The sequence below is a fragment of the Staurois parvus genome, unplaced genomic scaffold (genome assembly GCF_062004578.1).
Source record: "Staurois parvus isolate SC_StPar_1 unplaced genomic scaffold, SC_StPar_1.0 ptg003779l, whole genome shotgun sequence".
Lineage (NCBI taxonomy): Eukaryota > Metazoa > Chordata > Amphibia > Anura > Ranidae > Staurois > Staurois parvus.
The window spans coordinates 1-27,155 of NW_028321575.1; the positions used below are offsets into that span (position 1 = coordinate 1).

General features: G+C 57.4%; 1 protein-coding gene across 1 annotated transcript in view; it reads right to left on the reverse strand.

The window, feature by feature from the left end:
• Positions 1 to 2,386: 2,386 nt before the first annotated feature.
• The window catches only part of LOC149427423 (intermembrane lipid transfer protein VPS13D-like), a gene marked incomplete at both ends in the record, with an annotated part of 48,408 nt that continues 23,639 nt past the window's right edge, over positions 2,387 to 27,155 (reverse strand). The window contains 6 exons of the mRNA XM_089668055.1: positions 2,387 to 2,535; positions 6,808 to 6,957; positions 7,038 to 7,139; positions 12,991 to 13,170; positions 15,097 to 15,205; positions 22,424 to 22,584. Coding sequence (XP_089524181.1) covers positions 2,387 to 2,535; positions 6,808 to 6,957; positions 7,038 to 7,139; positions 12,991 to 13,170; positions 15,097 to 15,205; positions 22,424 to 22,584 — 851 coding nt within the window. The remainder of the gene's footprint in view (positions 2,536 to 6,807; positions 6,958 to 7,037; positions 7,140 to 12,990; positions 13,171 to 15,096; positions 15,206 to 22,423; positions 22,585 to 27,155) is intronic.

The following is a 27,155-nucleotide window of genomic DNA, read 5'->3' on the forward strand; positions in this document are numbered from 1 at the left end:
GAGAGCGGATGTAGCGAGTGCGGGGTCCGGGGAGAGCGGATGTAGCGAATGCGGGTCCGGGGAGAGCGGATGTAGCGAGTGCGGGGTCCGGGGAGAGCGGATGTAGCGAGTGCGGGGTCCGGGAGAGCGGATGTAGCGAGTGCGGGGTCCGGGGAGAGCGGATGTAGCGAATGCGGGGTCCGGGGAGAGCGGATGTAGCGAATGCGGGGTCCGGGAGAGCGGATATAGCGAATGCGGGGTCCGGGGAGAGCGGATACAGTGAATGCGGGGTCCGGGAGAGCGGATTTAAAGAACGCGGGGTCCGGGGAGAGCGGATATAGTGAATGCGGGGTCCGGGGAGAGCGGATATAGTGAATGCGGGGTCCGGGGAGGGCGGATATAGGGAATGCGGGGTCCGGGGAGGGCGGATATAGTGAACGCGGGGTCCGGGGAGGGCGGATATAGTGAACGCGGGGTCCGGGGAGAGCGGATATAGGGAATGCGGGGTCCGGGGAGAGCGGATATAGGGAATGCGGGGTCCGGGGGAGGGGGATATAGGGAATGCGGGGTCCGGGGAGAGCGGATATAGTGAACGCGGGGTCCGGGGAGAGCGGATATAGTGAACGCGGGGTCCGGGGAGAGCGGATATAGTGAATGCGGGGTCCGGGGAGAGCGGATACAGTGAACGCGGGGTCCGGGGAGAGCGGATACAGTGAACGCGGGGTCCGGGGAGAGCGGATATAGTGAACGCGGGGTCCGGGGAGAGCGGATACAGTGAACGCGGGGTCCGGGGAGAGCGGATACAGTGAACGCGGGGTCCGGGGAGAGCGGATATAGGGAACGCGGGGTCCGGGGAGAGCGGATATCGAGGAGGGAGGAGGAGGAGGAGGGAGGAGGAGGAGGAGGGAGGAGGAGTCGGACGGAGGAGGAGGAAGAGTCGGAGGAGGAGGAGGGGGGAGGAGGAGGAGTCCGAGGGGGAGGAGTCGGAGGGGGAGGGGGAGGAGTCGGAGGGGGAGTCGGAGGAGTCGGAGGGGGAGTCGGAGGAGTCGGAAGGGGAGGGGGAGTCGGAGGAGTCGGAAGGGGAGTCGGGGGGGGAGGAGTCGGAGGGGGGAGGAGTCGGAGGGGGGGAGGAGTCGGAGGGGGAGGAGTCGGAGGGGGGAGGAGTCGGAGGGGGATGAGGAGTCGGAGGGGGGGAGGAGTAGGAGGGGGATGAGGAGTCGGAGGGGGATGAGGAGTCGGAGGGGGATGAGGAGTCGGGAGGGGGAGGGGGAGTCGGAGGGGGAGGGGGAGTCGGAGGGGGAGGAGGAGTCGGAGGGGGAGGGGGAGTCGGAGGGGGAGGAGGAGTCGGAGGGGGAGGAGGAGTCGGAGGGGGATGAGGAGTCGGAGGGGGAGGGGGAGTCGGAGGGGATGAGGAGTCGGTGGGGGAGGGGGAGTCGGAGGGGGATGAGGAGTCGGAGGGGGAGGGGGAGTCGGAGGGGGATGAGGAGTCGGGGAGTCGGAGGGGGATGAGGAGTCGGGGGAGTCGGAGGGGGATGAGGAGTCGGGGGAGTCGGAGGGGGATGAGGAGTCGGGGGAGTCGGAGGGGGATGAGGAGTCGGGGGAGTCGGAGGGGGGAGGAGTCGGGGGAGTCGGAGGGGGGAGGAGTCGGGGGAGTCGGAGGGGGGAGGAGTCGGGGGAGTCGGAGGGAGTCGGGGAGTCGGGGGAGTCGGAGGGGGGAGGAGTCGGGGGAGTCGGGGGAGTCGGAGGGGGGAGGAGTCGGGGGAGTCGGAGGGGGGAGGAGTCGGGGGAGTCGGAGGGGGGAGGAGTCGGGGGAGTCGGAGGAGTCGGGGGAGTCGGAGGGGGGAGGAGTCGGGGGAGTCGGAGGGGGGAGGAGTCGGGGGAGTCGGAGGAGTCGGGGGAGTCGGAGGAGTCGGGGGAGTCGGAGGGGGGAGGAGTCGGCGGAGTCGGAGGGGGGAGGAGTCGGCGGAGTCGGAGGGGGGAGGAGTCGGGGGGAGTCGGAGGGGGGAGGAGTCGGCGGAGTCGGAGGGGGAGGAGTCGGCGGAGTCGGAGGGGGGAGGAGTCGGGGGGAGGAGTCGAAGGAGGAGGAGAAGGAGTCGGAGGAGGGAGGAGGAGAGTCGGAGGAGGGAGGAGGAGTCGGAGGAGGGAGGAGGAGGAGGAGGAGGAGGAGGGAGGAGGAGTCGGAGGAGGAGGAGGAGTCGGAGGAGGGAGGAGGAGGAGGAGGAGGGAGGAGGAGTCGGAGGAGGGAGGGAGGAGGAGGAGGGAGGAGGAGGAGGAGGAGGGAGGAGGAGGAGGAGGAGGGAGGAGGAGGAGTCGGAGGAGGGAGGAGTCGGAGGAGGGAGGGAGGAGGGAGGAGGGAGGAGGAGGGAGAATAGGAGAGGAGTCATAGTTCCCTTCCCTGCCATCATACCTGTACAGGTCAGTCAGGGCGTTCTTGCTGGGAACCTTCATTGCATTGACCTGTATGGCCGGGCCGGAGTCCATCTCTGAACTGTCCGCAGTCCTTGGCGTGGCGTAGAGCATGGCGGGCTGAGTGGTGCCGATCAGTTGGTTGTCAACCTAATTGATTGGAGGAAAGAATGGAATTCAGATGACAACGGAGCAGACTCCACCATGACCACTGAGCCCCTCAGTCCCAAACATGCCTCAAAGATGCCCGAAACATGCTTCAAAGATGCCTCAAACATGCCGCGAGCCGGAGTTATAACACCGCACCGCCAGCGCAGCGCCTGAGTGTGAAACCATACACGGATGTACATTCACATACACAGGGAAGCTCCTCGGTGTGAAAGTCCCCCATGTGTACAGACCCGTGACTAGGGGCGTCTCCAGTCTAGAACCATCTCATGTAATGCGTCTCTGGTCTAGAACTGTCTCCCGTAGCATGTCCCCAGTCTTCCCCATCTCCTCTCTGACCGTCTCCCGTAGCACGTCCCCAGTCTTCACCATCTCCTCTCTGACCATCTCCCGAAGCATGTCCCCAGTCTTCCCCATCTCCTCTCTGACCATCTCCCGTAGCATGTCCCCAGTCTTCCCCATCTCCTCTCTGACCATCTCCCGTAGCATGTCCCAGTCTTCCCCATCTCCTCTCTGACCATCTCCCGTAGCACGTCCCCAGTCTTCCCCATCTCCTGACTGTCACCTGTAGCACATCCCCAGTCTTCACCATCTCCTCTCTGACCATCTCCCGTAGCAGGTCCGCAGTCTTCACCATCTCCTCTCTGAACGTCTCCCGTAGCATGTCCCCAGTCTTCCCCATCTCCTGACTGTCTCCTGTAGCATGTCCCCAGTCTTCACCATCTCCTCTCTGACCATCTCCCGTAGCACGTCCCTAGTCTTCACCATCTCCTCTCTGACCATCTCCCGTAGCAGGTCCGCAGTCTTCACCATCTCCTCTCTGACCATCTCCCGTAGCAGGTCCGCAGTCTTCACCATCTCCTCTCTGAACGTCTCCCGTAGCATGTCCCCAGTCTTCCCCATCTCCTCTGACCGTCTCCCGTAGCATGTCCCCAGTCTTCCCCATCTCCTGACTGTCTCCTGTAGCATGTCCCCAGTCTTCACCATCTCCTCTCTGACCATCTCCCGTAGCACGTCCCCAGTCTTCACCATCTCCTCTCTGACCGTCTCCCGTAGCACGTCCCCAGTCTTCACCATCTCCTCTCTGACCGTCTCCTGTAGCACGTCCCCAGTCTTCCCCATCTCCTCTCTGACCATCTCCCGTAGCACGTCCCCAGTCTTCCCCATCTCCTCTCTGACCATCTCCCGTAGCACGTCCCCAGTCTTCCCCATCTCCTCTGACCGTCTCCCGTAGCATGTCCCCAGTCTTCACCATCTCCTCTCTGACCATCTCCCGTAGCAGGTCCGCAGTCTTCCCCATCTCCTCTCTTACTGTCTCCCATAGCACGTCCCCAGTCTTCACCATCTCCTCTCTGACCGTCTCCCGTAGCACGTCCCCAGTCTTCACCATCTCCTCTGACCGTCTCCCGTAGCACGTCCCCAGTCTTCACCATCTCCTCTCTGACCATCTCCCGTAGCAGGTCCCCAGTCTTCACCATCTCCTCTCTGACCGTCTCCCGTAGCACGTCCCCAGTCTTCACCATCTCCTCTCTGACCGTCTCCCGTAGCACGTCCCCAGTCTTCACCATCTCCTCTGACCGTCTCCCGTAGCACGTCCCCAGTCTTCACCATCTCCTCTCTGACCATCTCCCGTAGCACGTCCCCAGTCTTCACCATCTCCTCTCTGACCATCTCCCGTAGCAGGTCCCCAGTCTTCACCATCTCCTCTCTGACCATCTCCCATAGCACGTCTACCATCTGCAACGATCTCCTGCAACATGGAGTCTCTGACAATGTCCGAATGTCTGGGTCTCAGTCTCTCTCTATTGACCACCACTGATCTGCTGAGTCATTGACTTGGAACTGAAGTCTGAATTTCAGGCTGTTGCTGCAGAAGATGCCTGAGGAATGCCCTGACCTTCCCGCTCGCTGTGTAAACTATACTGAGCATGTGCAGCTCAGCTTACAGTGCTGGCCGGTCTCTGAGTGTCGGGATGACGGCCTCATGTGCAGGAGTGACATCATCCCCCCGCTGGCCAATGAAGAGGCTCGAACACCAGCGCTCATTTGAAGATGCCAGCACTGGTGCAGTACTGTTGGACAGGTAAGTACAGAGACTTTAGTTCTGCTTTAATTACAATTGGTGGGCGATTCAACCTGGAGGGGCCACCCAGTAGGGTAAAGCCATTTGGAGACACATTGAGTCACATTCACAGCAGAGTACGCTAACCGCCAAAGCCAACGGCCATTACTCCATCCTCCTACTCCTCGACCTCTCCGCGGCCTTCAACACCGTCCACCACCCCCTCCTCCTTACTAAACTACACTCCCTCGGCATCAGAGACTCCGCCCTCTCCTGGCTCTCATCCTACCTATCACAACGCTCCTTCAGCGTTACCCATAACGCTGCCACCTCCCCCTCTCTGTTGGGGTCCCCCAAGGCTCTGTCCTCGGGCCCCTTCTCTTCTCCATCTACACCTCCTCCCTCGGCCAACTCATACACTCTCACAGCTTCAACTACCACCTCTATGCCGACGACACACAAATATATCTCTCCACCCCCCACCTCAGTCTCCGCCCCCCACCTCAGTCTCCGCCCCCCCACCTCACCACCTCAGTCTCCGCCCCCCACCTCACCACCTCAGTCTCCGCCCCCCACCACCTCAGTCTCCGCCCGAATAACACACCTACTGAGCGACATATCTGACTGCATGTCACTCCACTTCCTCAAATGAAACCTTTCCGAAACCGAGCTCCTGATTTCCCCCCCAACCCGCGCCCCCCCCCCTTTCTATCACGACCAACAACGCCACCATCAGTCCCACCCCGCAAGCCAAAGTCCTGGGTGTCACTCTAGACTCCAATCTGTCCTTCCAGCCTCAAGTCCAATCGTTGGCAAATTCATGCAGACTCCACCTCCGCAACATCTCCAAAATACGTTCGTTCCTCACCCCAGACACTACTAAACTACTCGTTCACCCCCTCATTATATCACGTCTGGACTACTGCAACTCCCTCCTCACCGGCCGACCTCATCACAGGCTCTCCCCGCTTCAGTCTATCCTGAACTCAGCGGCCAGACTCATCCACCTCACCAACCGCTCCGCTTCTGCCACCCCCCTCTGTCATTCCCTCCACTGGCCTCCACTCAGTGTCCTCCACCCCTCTCTGCCAATCCCTCCACTGGCCTCCACCCCTCTCTGTCATTCCCTCCACTGGCCTCCACTCAGTGTCCTCCACCCCTCTCTGCCAATCGCTCCACTGGCCTCCACTCAGTGTCCTTCACCCCTCTCTGCCAATCGCTCCACTGGCCTCCACTCAGTGTCCTTCACCCCTCTCTGCCAATCGCTCCACTGGCCTCCACTCAGTGTCCTCCACCCCTCTCTGTCATTCCCTCCACTGGCCTCCACTCAGTGTCCTCCACCCCTCTCTGCCAATCCCTCCACTGGCCTCCACCCCGTGTCCTCCACCCCTCTCTGCCAATCCCTCCACTGGCCTCCACCCCTCTCTGTCATTCCCTCCACTGGCCTCCACTCAGTGTCCTCCACCCCTCTCTGTCATTCCCTCCACTGGCCTCCACTCAGTGTCCTCCACCCCCCTCTGTCAATCCCTCCACTGGCCTCCATTCAGTGTCCTCCACCCCCCTCTGTATTCCCTCCACTGGCTCCCGATTGCCCAACGCATAAAATTCAAACTCCTAACACTGACATACAAAGCCATTCATAACTCCGCCCCGAACTACCTCACCGACCTGATACCCAAATACCACCCAACCCGTAATCTTCACTCCTCACAGGACCTCCTACTCTCTAGCTCCCTGGTCTCCTCCTCCCACGCCCGACTGCAGGACTTCTCCAGGGCTTCCCCATCCTCTGGAACTCACTACCCCAATCCATCAGACTGTCACCTTCCCTCCTCACCTTCAGGCGCACCCTGAAAACCCACCTCTTCAGGGAAGCCTACCCCGCCCTCACCTAACAGCCGATCTCCTCCACTCCTCCTACCACTCCATCCCCCACAGCCACTTCCTCCTGTACCACTACCCCCTCCCTCCTAGACTGTAAGCTCCCAGGATCAGGGCCCTCGCCCCCCTCGTGTATTGAACTGTCTTGTCTCATGTTCTGTCCCCACTACAATGTACAACGCTGAGCGAACCTTCTGCCGCCATATAAATCCTCTATAATAATAATAATACCAGGAAACCTGGCTGTATTTTGGGAGCCGCCTTATTATAGGACGAGGCAGGAATATGATGGAGCCGTATGGACGATGTACCTGAAGGTTCTGGATGTTGAGCTCCAGGACCTGGCTGGTGGCCAGATGTGTGTAGTGGACATCGATGCCCATGAGGCTGACGAACACCAACTCTTCTGGAACTTTATTAATCAGTGAAATGCCGATTCCTTCCTGTAACTTCACCGTAACCTGGAAAGACAAAGAATGGGCGTCACCTCGGCTGTGAGAGTTGTCACCGTGTCCCCCCCCCCCCGGCCGTGTCTGAGGACCTCCAGCTCCTGATCTTCATCCGGACTCTTGAACTTCCTCATCTCCAGTTCATCCAATTCGCTGGAAAGACGATTGCTTCTGCGCTGGCTGAAGTCTGTTATCTGCAAAGCAAATTCAATCGTCTGTTACTAAGACCGACCCAACATGTATGAAGGAAGGTTCTGCCACTGACATACCTAACGTGTACCCAGGAACATGTATGAAGGAAGGTTCTGCCACTGACATACCTAACGTGTACCCAGGAACATGTATGAAGGAAGGTTCTGCCACTGACATACCTAACGTGTACCCAGGAACATGTATGAAGGAAGGTTCTGCCACTGACATACCAAATGCCTAACGTGTACCCAGGAACATGTATGAAGGAAGGTTCTGCCACTGACATACCTAACGTGTACCCAGGAACATGTATGAAGGAAGGTTCTGCCACTGACATACCTAACGTGTACCCAGGAACATGTATGAAGGAAGGTTCTGCCACTGACATACCAAACGCCTAACGTGTACCCAGGAACATGTATGAAGGAAGGTTCTGCCACTGACATACCAAACACCTAACGTGTACCCAGGAACATGTATGAAGGAAGGTTCTGCCACTGACATACCAAACGCCTAACGTGTACCCAGGAACATGTATGAAGGAAGGTTCTGCCACTGACATACCAAACGCCTAACGTGTACCCAGGAACATGTATGAAGGAAGGTTCTGCCACTGACATACCAAACGCCTAACGTGTACCCAGGAACATGTATGAAGGAAGGTTCTGCCACTGACATAAGAAGCCCTTAACGTGTACCCAGGAACATGGATGTCACATATGACCGCCCACCACCCCCTTACATGTGAAGGCTGCAGACACTTTTTTCAGGTTTCATAGTTTGGACTTTAAAGGAGAACTCTCAGGACTTTTTTTCAGTGGAAACGCAGTTCTGGCACCTCCAGCACTGAAAGCATGTGATGTGAGGGGGGCTGGAGGATCTGTTGTTGCTGGCGGCTGGGGGATCTATTTTGTGTGGTGGTCTATTGTTGCTGGGGAGGTCAATGGAAGGGAGGGGTCAATCTATTGTTGCTGGGGAGGTCAATGGAAGGGAGGGGTCAATCTATTGTTGCTGGGGAGGTCAATGGAAGGGAGGGGTCAATCTATTGTTGCTGGGGAGGTCAATGGAAGGGAGGGGTCAATCTATTGTTGCTGGGGAGGTCAATGGAAGGGAGGGGTCAATCTATTGTTGCTGGGGAGGTCAATGGAAGGGAGGGGTCAATCTATTGTTGCTGGGGAGGTCAATGGAAGGGAGGGGTCAATCTATTGTTGCTGGGGAGGTCAATGGAAGGGAGGGGTCAATGTATTGTTGCTGGGGAGGTCAATGGAAGGGAGGGGTCAATGTATTGTTGCTGGGGAGGTCAATGGAAGGGAGGGGTCAATCTATTGTTGCTGGGGAGGTCAATGGAAGGGAGGGGTCAATCTATTGTTGCTGGGGAGGTCAATGGAAGGGAGGGGTCAATCTATTGTTGCTGGGGAGGTCAATGGAAGGGAGGGGTCAATCTATTGTTGCTGGGGAGGTCAATGGAAGGGAGGGGTCAATCTATTGTTGCTGGGGAGGTCAATGGAAGGGAGGGGTCAATCTATTGTTGCTGGGGAGGTCAATGGAAGGGAGGGGTCAATATATTGTTGCTGGGGAGGTCAATGGAAGGGAGGGGTCAATCTATTGTTGCTGGGGAGGTCAATGGAAGGGAAGGGTCAATCTATTGTTGCTGGGGAGGTCAATGGAAGGGAAGGGTCAATCTATTGTTGCTGGGGAGGTCAATGGAAGGGAGGGGTCAATCTATTGTTGCTGGGGAGGTCAATGGAAGGGAAGGGTCAATCTATTGTTGCTGGGGAGGTCAATGGAAGGGAGGGGTCAATCTATTGTTGCTGGGGAGGTCAATGGAAGGGAGGGGTCAATCTATTGTTGCTGGGGAGGTCAATGGAAGGGAGGGGTCAATCTATTGTTGCTGGGGAGGTCAATGGAAGGGAGGGGTCAATCTATTGTTGCTGTGGAGGTCAATGGAAGGGAGGGGTCAATCTATTGTTGCTGGGGAGGTCAATGGAAGGGAGGGGTCAATCTATTGTTGCTGGGGAGGTCAATGGAAGGGAGGGGTCAATCTATTGTTGCTGGCTGCTGGGAGATCTGCTGTAGCTGCTGGGGGTCTATTGCCGCTGGGGTGGTACTTTGTTTTGAGGGTCCATTGTTGCTGGAGGAATCTATTGTTGCTGGGGGGGGGGGGGGAGAGTCTATTGCTGCTGGCTGCAGAGGATCTATTTTTCTGCTTTTCTTGTTATTAACAAATTCCATAAATTATTTAGCACCACAGAATGATACTCTCTGTATTCTCTAAAAGGAGTTAAACTAGGAGGTGGGTAGGGGGCGGAACCAAGTGAAGGAGCTCGGAGGTGGGTCGGGGGCGGAACCAAGAAAAGGAGCTCGGAGGTGGGTCGGGGGCGGAACCAAGAAAAGGAGCTCGGAGGTGGGTCGGGGGCGGAACCAAGAAAAGGAGCTCGGAGGTGGGTAGGGGGCGGAACCAAGTGAAGGAGCTCGGAGGTGGGTCGGTGGGTAGGGGGCGGAACCAAGTGAAGGAGCTCGGAGGTGGGTAGGGGGCGGAACCAAGTGAAGGAGCTCGGAGGTGGGTAGGGGGCGGAACCAAGTGAAGGAGCTCGGAGGTGGGTAGGGGGCGGAACCAAGTGAAGGAGCTCGGAGGTGGGTCGGGGGCGGAACCAAGAAAAGGAGCTCGGAGGTGGGTCGGGGGCGGAACCAAGAAAAGGAGCTCGGAGGTGGGTAGGGGGCGGAACCAAGTGAAGGAGCTCGGAGGTGGGTCGGTGGGTAGGGGGTGGAACCAAGTGAAGGAGCTCGGAGGTGGGTCGGTGGGTAGGGGGCGGAACCAAGTGAAGGAGCTCGGAGGTGGGTAGGGGGCGGAACCAAGTGAAGGAGCTCGGAGGTGGGTAGGGGGCGGAACCAAGTGAAGGAGCTCGGAGGTGGGTAGGGGGCGGAACCAAGTGAAGGAGCTCGGAGGTGGGTAGGGGGCGGAACCAAGTGAAGGAGCTCGGAGGTGGGTAGGGGGCGGAACCAAGAAAAGGAGCTCGGAGGTGGGTTGGGGGCGGAACCAAGAAAAGGAACTCGGAGGTGGGTCAGGGGCGGAACCAAGTGAAGGAGCTCGGAGTTGGGTCAGGGCGGAACCAAGTGAAGGAGCTCGGAGGTGGGTAGGGGGCAGAACCAAGTGAAGGAGCTCGGAGGTGGGTCGGTGGGTAGGGGGCGAAACCAAGTGAAGGAGCTCGGAGATGGGTCGGTGGGTAGGGGGCGGAACCAAGTGAAGGAGCTCGGAGGTGGGTAGGGGGTGGAACCAAGTGAAGGAGCTCGGAGTTGGGTAGGGGGTGGAACCAAGTGAAGGAGCTCGGAGGTGGGTAGGGGGCAGAACCAAGTGAAGGAGCTCGGAGGTGGGTAGGGGGCAGAACCAAGTGAAGGAGCTCGGAGGTGGGTCGGTGGGTAGGGGGTGGAACCAAGTGAAGGAGCTCGGAGTTGGGTCGGAACCATGTGAAGGAGCTCGGAGGTGGGTAGGGGGCGGAACCAAGTGAAGGAGCTCGGAGGTGGGTAGGGGGCGGAACCAAGTGAAGGAGCTCGGAGGTGGGTAGGGGGCGGAACCAAGAAAAGGAGCTCGGAGGTGGGTCGGTGGGTAGGGGGCAGAACCAAGTGAAGGAGCTCGGAGGTGGGTCGGTGGGTAGGGGGTGGAACCAAGTGAAGGAGCTCGGAGTTGGGTAGGGGGTGGAACCAAGTGAAGGAGCTCGGAGGTGGGTAGGGGGCGGAACCAAGTGAAGGAGCTCGGAGGTGGGTAGGGGGCGGAACCAAGTGAAGGAGCTCGGAGGTGGGTAGGGGGCGGAACCAAGTGAAGGAGCTCGGAGGTGGGTAGGGGGCGGAACCAAGTGAAGGAGCTCGGAGGTGGGTAGGGAGCGGAACCAAGAAAAGGAGCTCGGAGGTGGGTCGGTGGGTAGGGGGCGGAACCAAGTGAAGGAGCTCGGAGGTGGGTCGGTGGGTAGGGGGTGGAACCAAGTGAAGGAGCTCGGAGTTGGGTAGGGGGTGGAACCAAGTGAAGGAGCTCGGAGTTGGGTAGGGGGTGGAACCAAGTGAAGGAGCTCGGAGTTGGGTAGGGGGTGGAACCAAGTGAAGGAGCTCGGAGTTGGGTAGGGGGCGGAACCAAGTGAAGGAGCTCGGAGGTGGGTAGGGGGCGGAACCAAGAAAAGGAGCTCGGAGGTGGGTAGGGGGCGGAACCAAGTGAAGGAGCTCGGAGGTGGGTCGGTGGGTAGGGGGTGGAACCAAGTGAAGGAGCTCGGAGTTGGGTAGGGGGCGGAACCAAGTGAAGGAGCTCGGAGTTGGGTTGGGGCGGAACCAAGTGAAGGAGCTCGGAGGTGGGTAGGGGGCAGAACCAAGTGAAGGAGCTCGGAGGTAGGTCGGTGGGTAGGGGGCGGAACCAAGTGAAGGAGCTCGGAGGTGGGTCGGTGGGTAGGGGGCGGAACCAAGTGAAGGAGCTCGGAGGTGGGTCGGTGGGTAGGGGGCGGAACCAAGTGAAGGAGCTCGGAGGTGGGTAGGGGGTGGAACCAAGTGAAGGAGCTCGGAGTTGGGTAGGGGGCGGAACCAAGTGAAGGAGCTCGGAGGTGGGTAGGGGGCGGAACCAAGTGAAGGAGCTCGGAGGTGGGTAGGGGGCAGAACCAAGTGAAGGAGCTCGGAGGTGGGTTGGTGGTTAGGGGGTGGAACCAAGTGAAGGAGCTCGGAGTTGGGTAGGGGGTAGAACCAAGAGAAGGGGCTCGGAGTTGGGTAGGGGGCGGAACCAAGTGAAGGAGCTCGGAGTTGGGTAGGGGGCGGAACCAAGTGAAGGAGCTCGGAGGCGGGTAGGGGGCGAAACCAAGTGAAGGAGCTCGGAGGCGGGTAGGGGGCGGAACCAAGTGAAAGGAGCTCAGAGGTGGGTAGGGGGCGGAACCAAGTGAAAGGAGCTCAGAGGTGGGTAGGGGGCGGAACCAAATGAAGGAGCTCGGAGGTGGGTCGGTGGGTAGGGGGTGGAACCAAGTGAAGGAGCTCGGAGGTGGGTAGGGGGCGGAACCAAGTGAAGGAGCTCGGAGGTGGGTAGGGGGCGGAACCAAGTGAAGGAGCTCGGAGGTGGGTAGGGGGTGGAACCAAGTGAAGGAGCTCGGAGGTGGGTAGGGGGCGGAACCAAGTGAAGGAGCTCGGAGGTGGGTAGGGGGCGGAACCAAGTGAAGGAGCTCGGAGGTGGGTCGGTGGGTAGGGGGCGGAACCAAGTGAAGGAGCTCGGAGGTGGGTCGGTGGGTAGGGGGCGGAACCAAGTGAAGGAGCTCAGAGGTGGGTAGGGGGCGGAACCAAGTGAAGGAGCTCGGAGGTGGGTAGAGGGGGAAGCAAGTAAAGGAGCTCGGGGGTGGAACCAAGTGAAGGAGCTCGGAGGTGGGTAGGGGGCGGAACCAAGTGAAGGAGCTCGGAGGCGGGTAGGGGGCAGAACCAAGTGAAGGAGCTCGGAGGCGGGTAGGGGGCGGAACCAAGTGAAGGAGCTCGGAGGCGGGTAGGGGCGGAGCCAAGGTAAGGAGCTCGGAGGCGGGTAGGGGGTGTAGACAATAAGTGACTCAGAAGGGAGGAGTTCCTGCACTACAAAGGCCTCATAACTCCACTTTTGTGGGAAAAAAATTTGCCAATTTAAAAAAATCCTTACGGGGTCTTCTACTGTCTTCTGACATTGAAATCTCGGTGACAACCTGGGCTGTGGCCCCTTATTCTCCTCATACACCAGATTGCTGGGGTCATTTGTCCTCTTTAACATCACATGACATCTATAAATGGGACGTCCCCCCTGAACCTTTCATCTCCCATTCAGCCCATTGGTCTCCTTCCGTCCAATCATGGCTTCCCAACGCACAGCTCTACCTGTAGGACTCTTGTGGGCCCGTCTGGGATGACTCTGACGGACAGAACGCCGGATCCCGGCCTCATCTTCTGGTTTATAAACTGCTGCTCCCTGGGGACCGGGCCCACTAGTTCCAGAGAGGCGTCAGGTCCCAGCACCACCTCGGCTCCATCATGCAACCCCGACACCCCATTCCGAGCCTGAAATTCACACAAAAATAATGAAGGAACACGTAACATACAGAATCCAACCAATGTGACACGTCAGAGAGAGACCGCGCCCAGGGAAGGGGTATACATCACACCTCAGGGGTTGTCCTTAGAACTGCAGCCAATCAGCAGAGTCGGGGCTGCCAAGCACCAAAGTATGAAACCATTTGGCTTCCTGAGGTACAATGCAGCCTGGCCTCAGAAACTGCTCCAGGGCGGTGCTGTATGATATATAGGGAAGCATTGCAGCCCTGGGAGCGGTGATGACTCCATGTGGAACGTCCCCCAATGTTCAGCTGTGTGTGGAGGAGTCCCGCTGTGTCCCCCAGGATGCACTGCGGAGTAAATCTGAATTCTACTGGTTTGTCTCCTCTGTGCTCCTCCCACAATACGCCTCCTGCTGGTTTGTCTCCTCTGTGCTCCTCCCACAATACGCCTCCTGGTGGTTTGTCTCCTCTGTGCTCCTCTCACAATACGCCTCCTGCTGGTTTGTCTCCTCTGTGCTCCTCCCACAATACGCCTCCTGGTGGTTTGTCTCCTCTGTGCTCCTCTCACAATACGCCTCCTGCTGGTTTGTCTCCCCTGTGCTCCTCCCACAATACGCCTCCTGGTGGTTTGTCTCCCCTGTGCCCCTCCCACAATACGCCTCCTGGTGGTTTGTCTCCCCTGTGCTCCTCCCGCAATACGCCTCCTGGTGGTTTGTCTCCCCTGTGCCCCTCCCACAATACGCCTCCTGCTGGTTTGTCTCCTCTGCGCTCCTCCCACAATATGCCTCCTGGTGGTTTGTCTCCCCTGTGCCCCTCCCACAATACGCCTCCTGGTGGTTTGTCTCCTCTGCTCCTCCCACAATACGCCTCCTGGTGGTTTGTCTCCTCTGTGCTCCTCCCACAATACGCCTCCTGCTGGTTTGTCTCCTCTGTGCTCCTCCCACAATACGCCTCCTGCTGGTTTGTCTCCTCTGTGCTCCTCCCACGATACACCCCCTGCTGGTTTGTCTCCTCTGTGCTCCTCCCACAATATGCCTCCTGCTGGTTTTTCTCCTCTGTGCTCCTCCCACAATGAGCCTCACTTGGCTTCCGGGGCGTGACTTTCCTGAATTCATGGATAAGCCCTACAAAGATCCCCGCCCCCCATGAGACCGCCTCCGTGACCAGTGAGTCCTGTTCATTGGATGGTGGGGTGGTAGCTGAATAAATGAGATGATGTGCCTCCACGGGGCCAAACCTCCCTCCACGGGGCCAATCCTCCCTCCACGGGGCCAAATCTCCCTCCACGGGGCCAAATCTCCCTCCACGGGGCCAAATCTCCCTCCACGGGACCAAACCTCCCTCCACGGGACCAAACCTCCCTCCACGGGACCAAACCTCCCTCCAGCAGACGAATCCATCCTACTCTGTGACTCCTTCAAGGCTATGATTCCCGACAAATGGAATGGGACGGCCATACACAATCAGATTTAATAACTTGGAACGAGTGGAATCTCAGGTGAGCCCCCCCATACACAGGTGATAGCCCCCCCCATACACAGGTGATAGCCCCCCCCATACACAGGTGATAGCCCCCCCCCATACACAGGTGATAGCCCCCCCCATACACAGGTGATAGCCCCCCCCATACACAGGTGATAGCCCCCCCATACACAGGTGATAGCCCCCCCATACACAGGTGATAGCCCCCCCATACACAGCTGGCCGGTTCAAAGGGATCCAGCAGGCCAGTTAAAAAAGGTTCCCCCTGGCCGGTTCAATAGGGTTCAGTTCAGAGGGGTCCAGCCGGATGGTTCAGCAGAAGTTCCATTAGCCGTCCCGCTGGACAGAATATTATTGGGATTGAATGCGACGGAAACCATTCATTGTCTTGTCAGCTGTTATAGTTGTACTCAGATCTGTACTGAGGATTGATTGATGGAGGACTCACCTGGACAACCAATCCGGGTAAACTGCAGCTAAGCTTTCCATCCTGGAAGCACCATGTCTGTGTGGTACTCCTCCTGCGGTCCTGTCTCCTCAACATCAGCGGCTCATACCTAGAACAATAATAGAAGGAACAATGGAAACATCTGCACCATGAAGGGAGCAGCTCCAGGAACTTCACATACATTCACCGCCATCGTCCACTCCCCCCGATCGTCCACTCCCCCCCATCGTCCACTCCCCATCATCGTCCACTCCCCGCCATCGTCCACTCCCCGCCATCGTCCACTCCCCGCCATCGTCCACTCCCCACCATCGTCCACTCCCCCTCATCGTCCACTCCCCGCCATCGTCCACTCCCCGCCATCGTCCACTCCCCGCCATCGTCCACTCCCCGCCATCGTCCACTCCCCGCCATCGTCCACTCCCCGCCATCGTCCACTCCCCGCCATCGTCCACTCCCCCTCATCGTCCACTCCCCGCCATCGTCCACTCCCCGCCATCGTCCACTCCCCGCCATCGTCCACTCCCCGCCATCGTCCACTCCCCGCCATCGTCCACTCCCCGCCATCGTCCACTCCCCGCCATCGTCCACTCCCCCCGATCGTCCACTCCCCCCGATCGTCCACTCCCCATCGTTTATTCACTCCCCCTCATCGTCCACTCGCCATCGTTCACTCCCCATCGTTTATTCACTCCCCCTCGTTTATTCACTCCCCCTCATCGTTCACTCCCCATCGTTTATTCACTCCCCGCCATCGTTTATTCACTCCCCGCCATCGTTACTCCCCATCGTTTATTCACTCCCCCTCATCTATTCACTCCCCATCGTTTATTCACTCCCCATCGTTTATTCACTCCCCCTCATCGTTCACTCCCCCCGATCGTCCACTCGCCATCGTCCACTCGCCATCGTCCACTCGCCATCGTCCACTCCCCATCGTTTATTCACTCCCCGCCATCGTTCACTCCCCATCGTTTATTCACTCCCCCTCATCGTTCACTCACTCCCCCTCATCGTCCACTCGCCATCGTTTATTCACACCCCCTCATCGTTCACTCCCCGCCATCGTTTATTCACTCCCCGCCATCGTCCACTCCCCGCCATCGTCTACTCCCCATCGTTTATTCACTCCCCCTCATCGTTCACTCCCCCCGATCGTCCACTCCCCATCGTCCACTCGCCATCGTCCACTCCCCATCGTTTATTCACTCCCCCTCATCGTCCACTCGCCATCGTCCACTCCCCATCGTTTATTCACTCCCCCTCATCGTCCACTCGCCATCGTCCACTCCCCATCGTTTATTCACACCCCCTCATCGTTCACTCCCCGCCATCGTTTATTCACTCCCCGCCATCGTCCACTCCTCGCCATCGTCCACTCCCCATCGTTTATTCACTCCCCCTCATCGTCCACTCCCCCTCATCGTTCACTCCCCCCGATCGTCCACTCCCCATCGTCCACTCCCCATCGTCCACTCGCCATCGTCCACTCCCCATCGTTTATTCACTCCCCCTCATCGTCCACTCGCCATCGTCCACTCCCCATCGTTTATTCACTCCCCATCGTTTATTCACTCCCCCTCATCGTTCACTCCCCATCGTTTATTCACTCCCCCTCATCGTCCACTCGCCATCGTTTATTCACACCCCCTCATCGTTCACTCCCCGCCATCGTTTATTCACTCCCCGCCATCGTTTATTCACTCCCCGCCATCGTCCACTCCCCGCCATCGTCCACTCCCCGCCATCGTCCACTCCCCATCGTTTATTCACTCCCCCTCATCGTCCACTCCCCGCCATCGTTACTCCCCATCGTTTATTCACTCCCCCTCGTTTATTCACTCCCCCCGATCGTTCACTCCCCCCGATCGTCCACTCCCCATCGTTTATTCACTCCCCATCGTTTATTCACTCCCCCTCATCGTTCACTCCCCCCGATCGTCCACTCCCCCTCATCGTCCACTCGCCATCGTCCACTCCCCATCGTCCACTCCCCATCGTTTATTCACTCCCCGCCATCGTTCACTCCCCATCGTTTATTTACTCCCCCTCATCGTCCACTCCCCATCGTTTATTCACACCCCCTCATCGTTCACTCCCCGCCATCGTTTATTCACTCCCCGCCATCGTCCACTCCCCGCCATCGTCCACTCCCCATTGTTTATTCACTCCCCCTCATCGTCCACTCCCCCTCATCGTTCACTCCCCCCGATCGTCCACTCCCCATCGTCCACTCCCCATCGTTTATTCACTCCCCCTCATCGTCCACTCGCCATCGTCCACTCCCCATCGTTTATTCACTCCCCCTCATCGTTCACTCCCCCCGATCGTCCACTCCCCCCGATCGTCCACTCCCCATCGTTTATTCACTCCCCCTCATCGTCCACTCCCCGCCATCGTTTATTCACACCCCCTCATCGTTCACTCCCCGCCATCGTCCACTCCCCCTCATCGTCCACTCCCCCTCATCGTCCACTCCCCCTCATCGTCCACTCCCCATCGTTTATTCACTCCCCATCGTTTATTCACTCCCCCCGATCGTCCACTCCCCATCGTCCACTCCCCATCGTTTATTCACTCCCCCTCATCGTCCACTCGCCATCGTCCACTCCCCATCGTTTATTCACTCCCCCTCATCGTTCACTCCCCCCGATCGTCCACTCCCCCCGATCGTCCACTCCCCATCGTTTATTCACTCCCCCTCATCGTCCACTCCCCGCCATCGTTTATTCACACCCCCTCATCGTTCACTCCACCGCCATCGTTCACTCCCCCTCATCGTCCACTCCCCCTCATCGTCCACTCCCCCTCATCGTCCACTCCCCATCGTTTATTCACTCCCCATCGTTTATTCACTCCCCCTCATCGTTCACTCCCCCCGATCGTCCACTCCCCATCATCGTCCACTCGCCATCGTTTATTCACACCCCCTCATCGTTCACTCCCCGCCATCGTTTATTCACTCCCCGCCATCGTCCACTCCCCATCGTTTATTCACTCCCCCTCATCGTTCACTCCCCCCGATCGTCCACTCCCCATCGTCCACTCCCCATCGTTTATTCACTCCCCATCGTTTATTCACTCCCCCTCATCGTCCATTCCCCGCCATCGTCCACTCCCCATCGTTTATTCACTCCCCCTCATCGTTCACTCCCCCCGATCGTTCACTCCCCCCGATCGTTCACTCCCCATCGTTTATTCACTCCCCATCGTTTATTCACTCCCCATCGTTTATTCACTCCCCATCGTTTATTCACTCCCCCTCATCGTTCACTCCCCCCGATCGTCCACTCCCCCTCATCGTCCACTCGCCATCGTCCACTCCCCATCGTTTATTCACTCCCCATCGTTTATTCACTCCCCCTCATCGTCCACTCCCCATCGTTTATTCACACCCCCTCATCGTCCACTCCCCGCCATCGTCCACTCCCCGCCATCGTCCACTCCCCCCCATCGTCCACTCCCCACCGTTTATTCACTCCCCCTCATCGTCCACTCCCCATCGTTTATTCACTCCCCATCGTTTATTCACTCCCCCTCATCGTCCACTCCCCATCGTCCACTCGCCATCGTTTATTCACTCCCCGCCATCGTCCACTCCCCATCGTTTATTCACTCCCCGCCATCGTTCACTCCCCATCGTTTATTCACTCCCCCTCATCTATTCACTCCCCCTCATCGTTCACTCCCCCCGATCGTCCACTCCCCCCAATCGTCCACTCCCCATCGTTTATTCACTCCCCCTCATCGTCCACTCCCCGCCATCGTTTATTCACACCCCGCCATCGTTTATTCACTCCCCGCCATCGTTTATTCACTCCCCGCCATCGTTTATTCACTCCCCGCCATCGTCCACTCCCCGCCATCGTCCACTCCCCCTCATCGTCCACTCCCCCTCATCGTCCACTCCCCGCCATCGTCCACTCCCCGCCATCGTCCACTCCCCGCCATCGTCCACTCCCCCTCATCGTCCACTCCCCCTCATCGTCCACTCCCCATCGTTTATTCACTCCCCATCGTTTATTCACTCCCCATCGTCCACTCGCCATCGTCCACTCGCCATCGTCCACTCGCCATCGTCCACTCGCCATCGTCCACTCCCCCTCATCGTTCACTCCCCCCGATCGTCCACTCCCCATCGTCCACTCGCCATCGTCCACTCCCCATCGTTTATTCACTCCCCGCCATCGTTCACTCCCCATCGTTTATTCACTCCCCCTCATCTATTCACTCCCCCTCATCGTTCACTCCCCCCGATCGTCCACTCCCCCCGATCGTCCACTCCCCATCGTTTATTCACTCCCCCTCATCGTCCACTCCCCGCCATCGTTTATTCACACCCCCTCATCGTTCACTCCCCGCCATCGTTTATTCACTCCCCGCCATCGTCCACTCCCCATCGTTTATTCACTCCCCCTCATCGTCCACTCCCCGCCATCGTTACTCCCCATCGTTTATTCACTCCCCCTCATCGTCCACTCCCCGCCATCGTTACTCCCCATCGTTTATTCACTCCCCCTCATCGTTCACTCCCCCCGATCGTCCACTCCCCATCGTTTATTCACTCCCCCCGATCGTCCACTCGCCATCGTCCACTCCCCATCGTTTATTCACTCCCCGCCATCGTTCACTCCCCCTCATCGTCCACTCGCCATCGTCCACTCGCCATCGTCCACTCCCCCTCATCGTTCACTCCCCCCGATCGTCCACTCCCCATCGTCCACTCGCCATCGTCCACTCGCCATCGTCCACTCCCCATCGTCCACTCCCCATCGTTTATTCACTCCCCGCCATCGTTCACTCCCCATCGTTTATTCACTCCCCCTCATCGTTCACTCCCCCCGATCGTCCACTCCCCATCGTTTATTCACTCCCCCTCATCGTCCACTCCCCGCCATCGTTTATTCACACCCCCTCATCGTTCACTCCCCGCCATCGTTTATTCACTCCCCGCCATCGTCCACTCCCCGCCATCGTCCACTCCCCCTCATCGTCCACTCCCCCTCATCGTCCACTCCCCCTCATCGTCCACTCCCCCTCATCGTCCACTCCCCCTCATCGTCCACTCCCCCTCATCGTCCACTCCCCCTCATCGTCCACTCCCCCTCATCGTCCACTCCCCCTCATCGTCCACTCCCCGCTATCGTTACTCCCAATCGTTTATTCACTCCCCCTCATCGTCCACTCCCCATCGTTTATTCACTCCCCCCGATCGTCCACTCCCCATCGTTTATTCACTCCCCCTCATCATTCACTCCCCCCGATCGTCCACTCGCCATCGTCCACTCCCCATCGTTTATTCACTCCCCGCCATCGTTCACTCCCCCTCATCGTTCACTCCCCCCGATCGTCCACTCCCCATCGTTTATTCACTCCCCCTCATCGTCCACTCACACCCCCTCATCGTTCACTCCCCGCCATCGTTCACTCCCCGCCATCGTTTATTCACTCCCCGCCATCGTTTATTCACTCCCCGCCATCGTTTATTCACTCCCCGCCATCGTTTATTCACTCCCCATCGTCCACTCCCTGCCATTGTTCATTCCTCGCCATTGTTCATACACTCACCCTCGTTGTCCATTCCCCACCCATCGTTCACTCCCTGCCATTGTCAATTCCCCATCATCCATTCACTCCCCACCGTCGTCCATTCCCCCCCATCGTCCATTCACTCCCTGCTGTCGTCCATTCCCTGCTATCGTCCATTCCCCCCCATCGTTCATTCACTCCCCACCGTCGTCCATTCCCCCTCATCGTTCATTCACTCCCCACCGTCGTCCATTCCCTGCCATCGTCGTCTATTCCCCATCGTTCATTCACTGCCCGCTGTCGTCCATTCCCCCCCATCGTTCATTCACTCCCTGCCGTCGTCCATTCCCCCCCATCATTCATTCACTCCCCGCCGTCGTCCATTCCCCCCCATCGTTCATTCACTCCCTGCCGTCGTCCATTCCCCCCCATCGTTCATTCACTCCCCGCCGTCGTCCATTCACTCCCCGCTGTCTTCCATTCCCCCCCATCATTGTCCATTCCCCCCCATTGTCCATTCCCCATCGTCGTCTATTCCCCATCGTTCATTCACTCCCCGCCGTCGTCCATTCCCCCCCATCGTTCATTCACTCCCCGCCGTCGTCCATTCCCCCCCATCGTTCATTCACTCCCCGCTGTCGTCCATTCCCTGCCATCGTCCATTCCCCCCCATCGTCGTCCATTCACTCCCCGCTGTCGTCCATTCCCCCCCGTCATCGTCCATTCCCCCCCGTCATCGTCCATTCCCCCCCGTCATCGTCCATTCCCCCCCGTCATCGTCCATTCCCCCCCGTCATCGTCCATTCCCCCCCATCGTTCATTCACTCCCCGCTGTCGTCCATTCCCCCCCATCGTCGTCCATTCACTCCCCGCTGTCGTCCATTCCCCCCCGTCATCGTCCATTCCCCCCCGTCATCGTCCATTCACTCCCCGCTGTCGTCCATTCCCCATCGTCGTCTATTCCCCATCGTCGTCTATTCCCCATCGTTCATTCACTCCCCGCTGTCGTCCATTCCCCCCCATCATCGTCCATTCCCCCCCATCGTCCATTCCCCCCCATCGTCCATTCCCCCCCATCGTCCATTCCCCCCCATCGTCCATTCCCCCCCCGCTGTTGTCCATTCCCCCCCATCATCGTCCATTCCCCCCCATCGTCCATTCCCCCCCATCGTCCATTCCCCCCCATCGTCCATTCACTCCCCGCTGTCGTCCATTCCCCCCCATCGTCCATTCCCCCCCATCATCGTCCATTCCCCATCGTTCATTCACTCCCCGCTGTCGTCCATTCCCCCCCCATCGTCCATTCCCCATCGTTCATTCATTCCCCGCCGTCACACTCCCGGCTTCACTTGACAAGATTTTCGATAAGAGTTGAACCTCGGCCAGAGAGACTTCCTAACCTGCAGCAGCATTTGTCCTTCCAGTACTGAGAAGTACACAGCTCTGCCATGCAGCAGACAGGCCAGTGACCACATTACTGCACTTCAGAAAACTAGGCAACCCCCTCCCCCCTCCCCCCAGGCTGTGATTGGACAGCAACTAAATCATAAGGTCCTCTCCCTTCAGCATATGTGAATGCAAGACTCCTGATTGGCCCTAAGTATTGCCCCTCCCTCTTCCAGTCTGAGCACTTCTGTAATCAGGTGAACTGCAGTCTGTTACTGCCTGCGATGATGTCACAATTCCTGAAATACAGCTGTGAGGGGCGATTATGGAGGTGACACCTCCCCCTGCAGGAAGGATTGGAGGGGCCCTATCTTGGTGTTTGTGGAGCGATTGTGCGATTCTCTGTACATACCGATTGTCTGTGACGGCAGCCAGTCCGGCGATGTCCAGCACTAAGGAGTCCTGGGAGCGTCCGCTGGGGGGCTTGTTGGGGTTATGAGGAGGAGACGATCCCTCATGGCACAGCATCTTGGCACACGTCATCCTCCAGAGCTGCGACCTCTTCCCCGGCTCCTGTCATTCACAACGGGGACACGTCAGGGACATACAATCGGGCAAAGATTCCGCCATACACAACGAGGACACGTCAGGGACATACAATCGAGGACACGTCACTGCCATACAATCAAGGACACGTCAGGGACATACAATCGGGCGAAGATTCCGCCATACACAACGAGGACACGTCAGGGACATACAATCGAGGACACGTCACTGCCATACAATCGAGGACACGTCAGGGACATACAATCGGGCGAAGATTCCGCCATACACAACGAGGACACGTCAGGGACATACAATCGAGGACACGTCACTGCCATACAATCAAGGACACGTCAGGGACATACAATCGGGCGAAGATTCCGCCATACACAACGAGGACACGTCAGGGACATACAATCGAGGACACGTCACTGCCATACAATCAAGGACACGTCAGGGACATACAATCGAGGACACGTCAGGGACATACAATCGAGGACACGTCAGGGACATACAATCGAGGACACGTCAGGGACATACAATCGGGCGAAGATTCCGCCATACACAACGGGGACACGTCAGGGACATACAATCGAGGACACGTCACCGCCATACAATCGGGCGAAGATTCCCCCATACACAACGAGGACACGTCAGGGACATACAATCGGGCGAAGATTCCCCCATACAATCGAGGACACGTCAGGGACATACAATCGGGCGAAGATTCCGCCATACACAACGAGGACACGTCAGGGACATACAATCGAGGACACGTCACTGCCATACAATTGAGGACACGTCAGGGACATACAATCGGGCGAAGATTCCGCCATACACAACGAGGACACGTCAGGGACATACAATCGAGGACACGTCAGGGACATACAATCGAGGACACGTCAGGGACATACAATCGAGGACACGTCAGGGACATACAATCGAGGACACGTCACTGCCATACAATCGAGGACACGTCACTGCCATACAATCGAGGACACGTCACTGCCATACAATCGAGGACACGTCACTGCCATACAATCGAGGACACGTCACCGCCATACAATCGAAGATTCCACCATACACAACGGGGACACGTCACCGCCATACAATCGAGGACACGTCACTGCCATACAATCGAGGACACGTCACCACCATACAATCGAAGATTCCACCATACACAACGGGGACACGTCACCGCCATACAATCGAGGACACGTCACTGCCATATAATCGAGGACACGTCACTGCCATACACAACGAGACCAAGATTCTGCCATACAATCGGGCGAAGATTCCGCCATACACATCGAGATGAAGATGCCGCCATACACAACGAGGACACGTCACCGCCATACAATCGGGCGAAGATTCCGCCATACACAACGAGGACAGGTCACCGCCATACAATCGGGCGAAGATTCCGCCATTCACAACGAGGACACGTCACTGCCATACAATCGGGCGAAGATGCCGCCATACACATCGAGATGAAGATTCTGCCATACAATCGAGACGAAGATTCCGCTATACAATCGGGCGAAGATTCCACCGTACAATCGAGACGAAGATTCCTCCATACACAACGAGGACACGTCACTGCCATACACATCGAGACGAAGATTCCGCCATACAATTGGACGAAGATTCCGCCATACAATCGAGACGAAGATTCCGCCATACAATCGAGACGAAGATTCCGCCATACAATCGAGACGAAGATTCCGCCATACACATCGAGACGAAGATTCCGCCATACACACCGAGATGAAAATTCCGCCATACAAGTGAGATGAAGATTCCGCCATACAATTGAGACGAAGATTCCGCCATACAATCGAGACGAAGATTCCGCCATACACACCGAGATGAAGATTCTGCCATACAAGCGAGATGAAGATTCTGCCATACACACCGAGATGAAGATTCTGCCATACACACCGAGATGAAGATTCTGCCATACACAACAAGGACACGTCACCGCCATACAATCGAGACGAAGATTCCGCCATACAATCGAGACGAAGATTCCGCCATACAATCGAGACGAAGATTCCGCCATACACACCGAGATGAAGATTCCGCCATACAATCGAGATGAAGATTCCGCCATACAATCGAGATGAAGATTCCGCCATACAATCGAGATGAAGATTCCGCCATACAATCGAGATGAAGATTCCGCCATACACACCGAGATGAAGATTCCGCCATACACACCGAGACGAAGATTCCGCCATACAAGTGAGATGAAGATTCCGCCATACAATCGAGATGAAGATTCCGCCATACAATCGAGATGAAGATTCCGCCATACAATCGAGACGAAGATTCCGCCATACAATCGAGACGAAGATTCCGCCATACACACCGAGATGAAGATTCCGCCATACACACCGAGATGAAGATTCCGCCATACAATCGAGATGAAGATTCCGCCATACAATCGAGATGAAGATTCCGCCATACAATCGAGATGAAGATTCCGCCATACAATCGAGATGAAGATGCCGCCATACACACGAGATTCCCTCACAGCCCACCAACCTGATAATATTCCCTCTGAAGTCTCCTACCTGTGTGTGGTCCCTTCTGTCCCATCTGAGGTGGGGAGATCTGGACAGGTGACAACCGCCACTTTCATACAGAGGGGGGCAACCCTGAGAAAATGGGGTACACCTACCTGACTGTACCCCCCCACCCCAGCCATGGTATGTGCTACAGTCACAACATCCTCAACACTCCACAACTCAATCCAAGGTGATTCAGAATGTGCGATGGTGTCCAATCAAATCTCAAATCTAACACGTTTCGGGAGTCAGGCCCCCTCCCCACACGTTAGGGGGGATTCACATTAGGGGGGGATTGGTATTAGGAGGGGATTGGTATTAGGAGGGGATTGGTATCAGGAGGGGATTGGTATTAGGGGGGGGATTGGTATTAGGAGGGGATTGGTATTAGGAGGGGATTGGTATCAGGAGGGGATTGGTATCAGGAGGGGATTGGTATCAGGGGGGGATTGGTATCAGGGGGGGATTGGTATCAGGGGGGGATTGGTATCGGGGGGGATTGGTATCAGGGGGGGGATTGGTATCAGGAGGGGATTGGTATTGGGGGGGGGGGGATTGGTATCAGGAGGGGATTGGTATCAGGAGGGGATTGGTATTGGGGGGGATACGTATTAGGAGGGGATTGGTATCAGGGGGGGATACGTATCAGGGGGGATACGTATTAGGAGGGGATTGGTATTAGGAGGGGATTGGTATTAGGAGGGGATTGGTATCAGGAGGGGATTGGTATCAGGAGGGGATTGGTATCAGGAGGGGATTGGTATCAGGAGGGGATTGGTATCAGGAGGGGATTGGTATTGGGGGGGATACGTATTAGGAGGGGATTGGTATTGGGGGGGATTGGTATCAGGAGGGGATTGGTATTAGGAGGGGATTGGTATCAGGAGGGGATTGGTATCAGGAGGGGATTGGTATTGGGGGGGATACGTATTAGGAGGGGATTGGTATTAGGAGGGGATTGGTATTGGGGGGGATTCCTATTAGGAGGGGATTGGTATTGGGGGGGGGGGATTCCTATTAGGAGGGGATTGGTATCAGGAGGGGATTGGTATCAGGAGGGGATTGGTATCAGGAGGGGATTGGTATTAGGAGGGGATTGGTATTAGGAGGGGATTGGTATTGGGGGGGGATTGGTATCAGGAGGGGATTGGTATCAGGGGGGGATACGTATTAGGAGGGGATTGGTATTAGGAGGGGATTGGTATTAGGAGGGGATTGGTATTGGGGGGGGGATTGGTATTAGGAGGGGATTGGTATCAGGAGGGGATTGGTATTAGGAGGGGATTGGTATCAGGAGGGGATTGGTATCAGGAGGGGATTGGTATCAGGAGGGGATTGGTATTGGGGGGGATACGTATTAGGAGGGGATTGGTATTAGGAGGGGATTGGTATTGGGGGGGATTCCTATTAGGAGGGGATTGGTATTGGGGGGGGGGGATTCCTATTAGGAGGGGATTGGTATCAGGAGGGGATTGGTATCAGGAGGGGATTGGTATCAGGAGGGGATTGGTATTAGGAGGGGATTGGTATTAGGAGGGGATTGGTATTGGGGGGGGATTGGTATCAGGAGGGGATTGGTATCAGGGGGGGATACGTATTAGGAGGGGATTGGTATTAGGAGGGGATTGGTATTGGGGGGGGATTGGTATTAGGAGGGGATTGGTATCAGGAGGGGATTGGTATTAGGAGGGGATTGGTATCAGGAGGGGATTGGTATTAGGAGGGGATTGGTATCAGGAGGGGATTGGTATTAGGAGGGGATTGGTATTGGGGGGGATTCCTATTAGGAGGGGATTGGTATCAGGAGGGGATTGGTATCAGGAGGGGATTGGTATTGGGGGGGATACGTATTAGGAGGGGATTGGTATTAGGAGGGGATTGGTATTGGGGGGGATTCCTATTAGGAGGGGATTGGTATTGGGGGGGGGGGATTCCTATTAGGAGGGGATTGGTATCAGGAGGGGATTGGTATTAGGGGGGGATACGTATTGTGAGGGGATTCATACTCCAAGTGCCGCTTCCCTCATCACG